Below are 10,232 nucleotides of genomic sequence, written 5' to 3' on the forward strand. Positions count from 1 at the left end.
AGTGGGTCACTATCAAAAGTACAAGCGCAATGTACTATTCTGACCGCGTACCTAACGAGGATCAGCCACAGCAGGTTCTGGAATTTCCAGAATTGCCCTCCAACAGATAGAATCCTTCAACAGAAACATCACTCAAAGCTTGGAGTATATAAGGGCTGAAGAAAGGAAGAAATAGCTAAGAAACTTTATTGCAATTAAAATACACTCAAGCGAATACCTTAGCAATCTATTTTTTCTTCATTGTTCTAAATCTGTTTACACTTGCTTGTTTAGAAGCAGTTCTTTGAAAACCCAAACTTGTTTCATATCGGTTTGTAATTCCTTAAGGGACCAGTTTAGGTCAGAATCCATGAGAAGACTAGGACTTGTGTGTCTTAGTGGTTGCTAGTTCTTAGGTGTGTTAGTCACTTAGCAAGTTGTGCTAGTGCAGATTGTAACAACCTTTGATTAGTGGATTACCTTCATTCAACGAAGGAAGAAATCACCTTAACGGGTGGACTCAAGGTAGCTTGTGGATTTTCAAGTGAACCAGGATAAAATCATTGTGTCATTCTCTTATTTATCCTTTGCACCTTCTATCTTTTGAAATCGAGAGATTTTATCGAAAGCTTAAAAAGGAAAAGTTTTATTTGCAAAACCCTATTCAAACCCCCCCCTTTATAGTATTTTTCATACCTTTAATTGGTATCAGAGCGCATGTTCTGATTACCACACTTAACAGTGTTCAGTAGATCCGGGCCGTGTGAAAAAACTGTATGGATTCCACCTCTGTTGGAAGCAAAGATCAATACAGCGCAAAACCTCCCATAAGGATGGCGAAAAGTTTGATTACTGGAAGGATATAATTGAATGCTTCTTTCTTAGCTTTGATGTGGATCTTTGGGATATTGTAGTTGTTGGCTACAACTTTCTTGTAGATGAACATGGAGTGAAGATCCCGAGAGACAAGATGACTGGAGATCAGAAAAAGAAGTTCAAGGATCACCACAGAGCAAGAACCATTTTGCTCAATGTTATCTTATATGAAGAATATGAGAAGATCACTGACAGAGATTCTGCAAAGTCTATCTTTGATTCTCTCATAATGACTCATGAAGGCAACGATCAAGTCAAGGAGACAAAGGCTCTTGCCCTAGTCCAGAAGTATGAAGGCTTCAAAATGGAAGATGATGAATCTGTAGAAGTCATATTCTCCAGATTTCAGATGCTTGTTGCTGGACTTAGAGTTCTGGACAAAGGATACTCCACAACAGATCATGCCAAGAATATCATCAAAAGTCTTCCCAAGAAATGGAGACCCATAGTCACTGCTCTGAAGCTGACTCAAGATCTGAACAAGATCAGTCTTGAGGAACTTATTAGTTAATTGAGAAGTCATGAGATTAAGCTTAATGAAGATGAACCTCAAAGAAAGCATAAATCTTTGGCTCTGAAGTCCAAACCTGAAAAAGCAAAAGCTCTTCAAGCAAAAGAAGAGTCAGAGGAATCTAATGAAGATTCTGATGAGGATGAGCTTTCCTTGATATCCAGAAGAATCAACCATCTATGGAAACATAGGCAAAACAAGTTCAAAGGGCCAAAGAAAGTGAAAGGTAGACAAGAGTCTGCATTTGGTCAACAAAAACTTTATGGTAAGAAAGTCACTTGTTAAGAGTGCAAGGAGCCAGGACATTACAATAATGAATGTCCAAAGCTGAAGAGAGACAAAAAGCCCAAGAAGGCTTACAAGGCAAAGAAAGGGCTTGAAATTCTGGCAAGTATAGGACGAATGTTCTACCAGATGTCTAAGATGTCTTGTACAACATTACACACAACACTGTAAATAATACAACAAGATAAACAACTAAAAAGATAAAATGACACAGGAAATTGTTAACCCAGTTCGGTGCAATATCACCTACGTCTGGAGGGTTTTCACCCAAGAGAGATAATCCACTATTATAGAGAAATTGGACACAAAAGGTCTCACAAGAACTGCCCCAGTTCAACTACATTTTCTACCTATCTTTACCCGTGGAATATTACTTAGGTCACCCCCTAAGTATGAGAACTCCCTCTCACTCTCTCACACAATCACTGCCACAGTGATTGAACTCAAGTATGAGTTACAAAGACAGATCTCAAGATCAAACAGTAAACACTCAACTCTTAACTCACAACAATATCATAAAGCTGCTAAGAGTACAAGCAATATGAACTCAATGAAAACCCTAATACACAGATACGTTCAACACTCGAGCCTAGGTCTTGGGTCTTTATATATATTCTTCCAAGCCTTGTCTTCATTGGGCTTGAAAGATCACACGGTCCATACACAGAATCAAGAAGTTGTTATTAGAAACAACCAAGTAGTAAATCTGCACATGATCCTCGGCCAATCAATAATTAAGCAGATTCCAAATTCCATAAATAGCTTCAAATCAAACCCCCTTAAACCGGGTTTGATTACACACGGAATATTCCTTGACGGCGCACATAAGCTTCCAGCAAGAACCTAACTTGAATACAAAGCTTCATAGATAACCACATAACCAACCCACAACAGATACTCAGGGACAGATGTTCTAGACAAGATCTTACAACATCGGGTCCGACAAGTTGGCACACACATACTTAGCTAAAATGCAGACGACCAAACAAAGGAACAACAATCTCCCCCTTTGTCAAATTTAAGCTAATATACTACACTACCATAAAGACTCTTCAGAACACTTGTAGCTTGAAATAGCAGAGAAGAGTGAACCAGACCATATCAAGGTAGCTTAAAACAGCTTCCAACAACATAGCTATTATCAGCAGCTATGAACAACCAAGTGCAGTAACAAAACTAGGAAAGAGTACAACACAACAGAAAATCACATCACATCAACCTTCATTTCACAGTAGATATACTAAGCACACATCAAGAACTACTGCTATACTTACTGCATACCAACAACAACTAACCAACTAACCATTACTCCCCCTTATTAGCACAATTTGGCAAAGGCTCAATGAAGAATTGTCATACTATTATGGCTTAATTGCATTTTTGGTCCCCCAACTATTGCCTCCCTGCGAAAATCGTCCCCAAACTTCAAAATTAGCAAAACACATCCTCTAACTATACATGTCGTTGCACTTTTGGTCCGCTGTTTGCCTTTCGTGAGAAAACTAACGTGAGAAGCTGATGTGGCTCCCTCACGCGTGTCTCACGTGACTTTTCTTAGAGAGCTTGATGACTGGACAAGTCACCTGCTTCTCACGTGACTCTAAAAGGGTTCCATGGTGAAGAAGAGGATGGAGGAGGGAGATGACCGTTGGAGCCTTTTAGAGTCACGTGAGAAGCATGTGACTTGTCCAGTCATCAAGCTCTCTGAAGAAAGTCACGTGAGACACGCGTGAGGGAGCCACATCAGATTCTCATGTTAGTTTTCTCACGGAAGGTAAACGACAGACCAAAAGTGCAACTGCATGTATAGTTGGAGACATTTTTTTGCTAATTTTGAAGTTTGAGGACGATTTTCGCAGGAAGACAATAGTTGGGGGACCAAAAGTGCAATTAAGCCTACTATTATATAACAGCCAATGTAGAGATTCAAGGTGCACAGATCCACATTCAGACTTATTACAGACCAGGAGCAAATGTAGTAGTTATAGAGCCACACAAGGCTTCATCAAATACATCCAAAAGAAAAAAAAAAGAGCAAATTAAAGAGATGTGCTACGAGTGGCAGAACTGGTTGAGCCAGTTACATCCTCCTTTTCTTCTCCATCAGACTATTCATTTTCCCTTTCAGACTCACCATCATCTTCTCCAGCAGTCTCTGTAAGACCCTAACCTTACTTATGTATTGCTTAAGTGAATTATTGAATAAAAGTGAAGTTTTAGTGAAGTTTGAGTTATTTGCGGATTTGTCCGTGACTTTGTGTGAATTTTTGAGAGGTCTTAACGACCTTATCTGGAGAAGCTTCCTTCATGAGAGTTGTAGCTCTCTAAGTTAGCTAAATTATCTCGTTGGTTTCAGGTCATTCCGACCTTTGTAGCCCGAGATATTCATGTTTTAGTGACGGAAGGTCAGGCTGTACTGTACTAGCGATTTTGCTAGAAGAATTTTTTTTCTTAATTCCGAATTTATTTTTAAATTCAGGGGAAGGGGTTTTGCCTTGATTTATTTTATTCTCTTAATCAGTATTAGGAGGGTAATTAGTTGGGTTTGGGCTTGGGTTGTATGTGAGCCACCGGCCACTAGAGGGGCAAAGGGGAGATTTCCTTATCTTTGTTTCTCTAAAACCCTAGACCTGATTCAGAAGGCTCACACACTCAGTAGCCTACGTAAAACTCAGAAGAAAAGAAGAGAGAAAGAAGAGAAGAAGAAACCGAGAGAGAGGGAGAGAAAACGCGAGAGGGATCGAGAGAGTGGAAGAGAGAGAGCAAGCGAGAGGGAGAGATCAAGTGGGAGAGGAAGAAGGGGCGTGGACAACAGCTGTTGAGATTTCTTTTGCACCAAGAATCCTTCTGTTTTCATCACCAAACTTGCAAGGTAAGGGCTGGTCTAGGTTGGGTAGTTTGACTAGGGTAATTGCCATGATTTGCCATGAGGAAAGCTATGAACTTGATAGTTTTGCATGAGTTTTTGTATATGTGACGCTTGCTGGATTTTCTACCTTGAAATACCATGGTTACAAACCTCTAATCGTTGTTCATGCCATGATCTATGATTTTATGTGAATTTGCTATGACATCTTGCTAATTTTGGCTTGCTTTTCTCTTGTCATAACATGATGGTTGAGATGTGTTGGGTTATGAAATTTTTGGATGATCAAATTGATGTGTGGGACTCAACTAAGGCTTATGAGAATGAAAGGAAAGAAAGGAAAAAGTTTTTCAAACCCTAAGGGCCATGGAGAGGTTCGGCCGAACCCTATTTCTAGGGGTTCGGAGTATTCTTTCTTTCGCTTTCATGCACAAGTCATATGATGCCTCGCTTGGTGAATTTGCAATGTTTATAATGCATGAGAATGTGTTTATGATTATACAAATGCGATGTAATATGCATGTTCGAGAAATTGTGAAAAGGGTCGCTCATCTAGCTGTAATTCTCACTGTGACTGTGATTAATTTGTCGTTATATTTATTCGACGTATGTTGTAAGACTCTAGGTTGACTTTAGAGCCTTAAACAAAGAGAAACGTGATTAATCTCTTGTAAGTAAATGAGATATTTAATGGAACATAGGTCTAGTGAGGACTATGGACCATGAGAACGATGGTGTCGTTAGAGACAAACGGTAACTTGCACGCGAGGGAGATTTTTGTGGATCATTGCGGCTCCACGTGAATGAGGGTTGTACTGTGGGCCCCCTCTAAGAACTGTGCATCTGCGGATGTACGAGATTGGTCAAGGAGTTTTGGTGGGTTGTGTGATGTGAGGATTCGTTAGCTTAACTAACTAACTGCTATACAAAAATAATTCCATAAGCGAATGTTTAATGTATATTGTGAAATAGTTTATAATTAGGTTGATTTTGTGACCGGACCCTTGCACTACTTGTTTTGTGTTATTTGTGGGGGGTGGGGGGTAGATGGTCGTGAAGATAACGACGACGATCCATTCCTGGGAGATGAAGCTGTATGACGAAGAGAGGGACCGGGCCTGGACGTCCGACACGTACGGGGTTCGCCGAGTTTATGTCGGCGATGTCAAGCTCACAAGAAAGGACAAGCATGGGAACATTGTGGAGATTCAGCGGATGACAGGAAAGATCACCATGCCTTATCCACCACCAAGGTTTTACTATCCAGAGGACGTAGGTTCACAAGTCGCTTTAGTGGAGTCAGATCTTTCTGAAGAGGTAGCTGTCGAAGTCCAAGTGCTAGCGGAGCAGAATGTGGTTCCAGTTCAGGCACCCGTTGAGGAGCCAAGGCTTGACGACAACGAGGTGTTGAATAGTTGAGTACCTGAAGTTCCAGATTGGTGGGGCGATGGGAATGCTTGTTGTGTGTTTGGTTCTTTTGATCTTCCACAGAGTCCTTGCCAGTAGCTGAGCCGCCTTTGAAGAAGTGCCGCCGGGACCAGGATTTATTTGGGGTTGAGCTTGTTGAGATCTCTAGTGACGACGAAGACTAAGTAGGAGGGTAGTTTACTTTGGGAACCCGAAAGCGAAGGCATCGAACTTTGATTACTTTCTGTTTTTGTTGAACTTTTCTATGACGGTTTAATTACTCTTTTCAGTTGTAACACAGTTGACAATTTCCAAACGTGGTTTTACACACATGGGAGTGGCCACAGTACTTTTAATTTTAATTACAAGTATCATTTCAGTTAAATCGTTTATTCACATTTTTCCGCACGATTCGATCTTAAAAGTGATTTACGATTTAAGTTAAGGGTTTTCGGTAAAATGCATCTTTGTCACTAATTGATGATTAATAAATGAATCGACGAAAATTCCTTACAAAAATCCATGATGTTTAGTTACTGTGTGACACTCGAGAAATCGGGGCGTTACAGTCTCATACTGAGCTTCCTCGCCCTCAACAGCAGTAGTGTCATCCTCAACATTCTCAGCAGCCTCTTCAACCTCATCCGCCTCAGCAGCTGCATGAACCGTTGTCATGGCCTTGATGAGCTTGTCCACATTCAACTTCCTAATCTTGCAAGCCTAAATAGTGTCATCTTGAACCAACTGCCTAAGTGCCACTGGCACTGGCAGAACCCTTTGCTGCAGACAGCCCAATGTCGGGAACATGTGTCCCAGAAAACAAGCGATAAGCAAACTTGAGAGGCATAGGTTTCTTACCTTGAGGTTCATTAGCCCTCACAACATGAGGGTTGTGAGGATGTTGTTGTACTATTATCTCAGACAAGAGGCAGGGAAAAAGACTTGGCAGCCTCACTGCATAAGAACCTGCATGCTTCAGAGTCTGTTCAAACACAAGTTGACCAAAATCAAACTCACCACCAGTTCCAATCAGATAGAGCATCTTGGAAAGGGGAGCAGTTACACCAGACAGGTGATTCGTAGCCATCCAATTTGCACATTCAATCTTGAAAAGCACAACATACTTGGTAGTTAACTTCCCAGATGGAAGTAATCCTTTCTTTGGCCACTTCTTGACCATCTTGCCAGTTAGGGTCTTAGCAACCTTATTCAAATCAAGCTCTTCATCAGTCACAGCAGCAGGGCTTCTGCCCAAAAACTCATTAACAACTTCAGGAGAAAAATTGACACACTTTCCTCTTACATAGACCTTCCTATACTCATAGCTGCTCTCATCATCACAGTCAGTAGGGATGTTCACAATGAACTCCCTAACCAATTGAGTAAAGCACCTGCCAATATCCTTGACAGTCTTCATCAAACTAGCATCCACCAATAGATCCATGATCTCCTTGAGTCCCAAGGCATCTTCATGAAGTTCTTTCTCTTTGGCTAACCTTCTCTGAACAACAAACTTCCAACTTTGTGTAGAACTCGCAAAGTGGAATGACACATTGTCAATGGGTGCATCTGGAACATTCAAGGGAATTCTCTTCCCCTTGATCCTTTTCTTGGTAGTGGTGGAGATGTCAGGGACATCTGGTTCGACTTCTGGTTCAGAGTCAGTTTCAGAAACATGTTTCCTCTTCCTTCCAGTAGAGGCAACCATCTTCTCCTCTTTCTTTTATTTCTTTTTCTTCTTCTCAGAAACTGAGACCTGAGATATGAAGCCTTTGGAGTTTTGAGGGTCTGAGCAACAAAACCCTTTTTCTTCTTATCGTTCTTGTTTGCATCAGTCTTGCTTACAAAACCCGTGGCCTTCTTGCTAGCAGAGGCAGTGGCCTTCTTGATCACTTCTTCATTATCAGATTACACTTCTTAAGAGGCAATCAACACATGTTCCTTACCCTTTCTGGATAAGGGTGCGAGGGATTTTTCATGGGGGATCTCAACAGAAGGAGTTTTCTCACTTGGCTTGCAACATCAGAATCAAATTGTTCGTCTGCATGGGGTACCATCTAGCATTGTGTCGGACAGAGACCCTATTTTAGTTTGTTTTGTTTTTGAGAAAGATTGAATAAAATGAGGGTTTTGTTCAAGTTGGAAATTGGCAGATTTCAACTGTCAACTTGGGTGAATTTTTAGAGGGTCTTAACGACCTCATTTGGGAAAACTTCCTTCATGAGAGTTGTATCCCTTTAAGTGTAGAAAATTCTCGAAGTGGAATCAGGTCATTCCGATATCGGTACCTCGCGATATTGTAGTTTTAGTGACGATAGTTTTGGCTGTACAGTACCAGCGGGTTAATTGGAGAATTTTCCTTTTAATTCCTGTTTTAATCTTGTTTTTATTAAAAAGTGGTTTGGTTTTCTCATAAGTCAGACCGGTTTAAGTGAGTAATTAGTTGGGTTCAGGGTTTTTACTTGTTTGGGCTTAGAAAGAAAAAAATTTCAAAACCCTAGCCCATGCATGTGTAGCCGCGGGTTCAATAGGGTTTGGGGGGAGGAGTTTTTCTCATTCACACAAAATCTGAATTAGAAACCCTTGGACAGCACCTCCATCACGTCAAAACAGAAGAGAGAAAGGAGAGGAGAAGAGAGGAGCCGCCACCTTCCACCCTTACCGCCGGCCGCCGTCGTGAAGGGGAGCGAGAGAGAGTGAGATCACGAGAGAGAGGGAGAGGATTCGAGAAGGAGAAAGAGGGAGGGAACTTTGACTGAGATATAACTTAAAGATTATTCTTATTATACCTTGTACATGTATATGTGAATGTTTTTATGAGAATATGAGACCTGACCCTTGCGCTACTTGTCTATGTGTTTATTTGGAGGGGGGGGGGGTAGATGTCGGCCTCTTCGACAGTGGAGGCGATCACGAGGTAGGAGATCGTTCTGGATAGACCAGAAGAAGACCGACTCTGGGAGACCGACAATTCCGGAGTTCAGAGGATCTATGTCGGCGGTGCAGTACTCTTGGAGAGGAATAGTACAGGAACGATCATAAGGAGCCAGATTCTCAAGGATGGGTCAGTGATGTGTCCGCATCCTCTAGCTAGGTTTCAGAAGGACAAAGAAGAAGAAGACCCTTCGGAGGACACGGAGGAAGATCCTTCTGAGGACGAGACGGTGGAGTCACGCTTGCAGGTGGAGGAAAAGGTAGTGGAACCACCACCACCTGTGGCCAAGCCAGAAGGTCGTGTGCAGCACGCTCCTGGGCGTTACGTTGTGGGACCTCGGAAGAGTGTGATCAGGCTAGAGCGGGCTAGGAAGAGGGCACGAGAAGCTGAAGCTGCTGTTCTTGAACGGAATCTGGACTAGGGTTTTTCCTTTCTATGGGTTTTGGGAGACCGTATCGGGTTATCAATTTATTTTCTCTTATTTTTGGATTTCACATTATTGTAGGGCTTTTGCCCAAGGATTCGGTTATTGTATTTTTGGGTCTATTGCTACCTTTTATTTAATGAGTTATTTTCATTCAGAAATTACATGGTTTATTTATTCCGCACAGTTTCAAGAGTTTTACGTTGAATGAATGATATGATTTGGGAACACAAAGGATCGTCTTGAAAACCGGGGACAAAAGATAGGAACTTGACCCTAACCGCGACCTGCCGGTAGAACCAAAGTTATCAAAGATAAAAGGGGAACTTGACCCTAACCGCGACCTGCCGGTAGAACCAAAGTTATCAAGTTTAGTTCTTAACCCAAGAACAAATGGGAAGCTCTCACAATATGAGAAAACTCAATATCATTCAGATTCAAAAACTGATTTGTTCCATACATTGAGTCCCTATTTATAGGCTAAGTGGGATGCTACTCTTTCCAATAAGTAATAATGCTCCCACTAACATTTAATAGACTCCACTAGAGATTTATAGCTCCACTAGCATTGGAAACTTGAGTAAAAACCCACTATTCCTAAAGATGAGTCAAAGGCTCATAAAAGACATTAAAAACCAACTAGGGGGAATACAAAATGTCATCAGAAAATTCACCCCTAAATTAAATACGAAAATTCAAAAGAGAATAAAATTATTGGACTTATTTTGTAGTTATGAAGGTCCAATAATTATTAGTCTCTAATTTGTATAATTTCAGCTCATGAATGCATCTTTAACATGGAGATTGGGCTCTTGACAAATCTGCCTTCATGTTGGGTCCAAACCATCATTCTTAATTGGAAGGAAAAATCCTTGCAAAGCTTGATTCATTCCTTTAGGCTTGGACCTTGTAGTTGGACATCCTATTCCTTGGAAAAGAGTCTATGAAT

General features: G+C 41.2%; 1 protein-coding gene across 1 annotated transcript; it reads right to left on the reverse strand.

Annotated features, from left to right (window-relative positions):
• Positions 1–6,672: 6,672 nt before the first annotated feature.
• LOC130712677 (uncharacterized) lies at positions 6,673–7,632 on the reverse strand. The gene has a single exon (XM_057562496.1). It carries the CDS (start codon positions 7,630–7,632, stop codon positions 6,673–6,675), a length of 960 nt encoding a protein of 319 aa, XP_057418479.1.
• Between the last annotated feature and the right edge of the window lie 2,600 nt (positions 7,633–10,232).

Source organism: Lotus japonicus, chromosome 4, assembly GCF_012489685.1.
Source record: "Lotus japonicus ecotype B-129 chromosome 4, LjGifu_v1.2".
Taxonomy (NCBI): Eukaryota; Viridiplantae; Streptophyta; class Magnoliopsida; order Fabales; family Fabaceae; genus Lotus; species Lotus japonicus.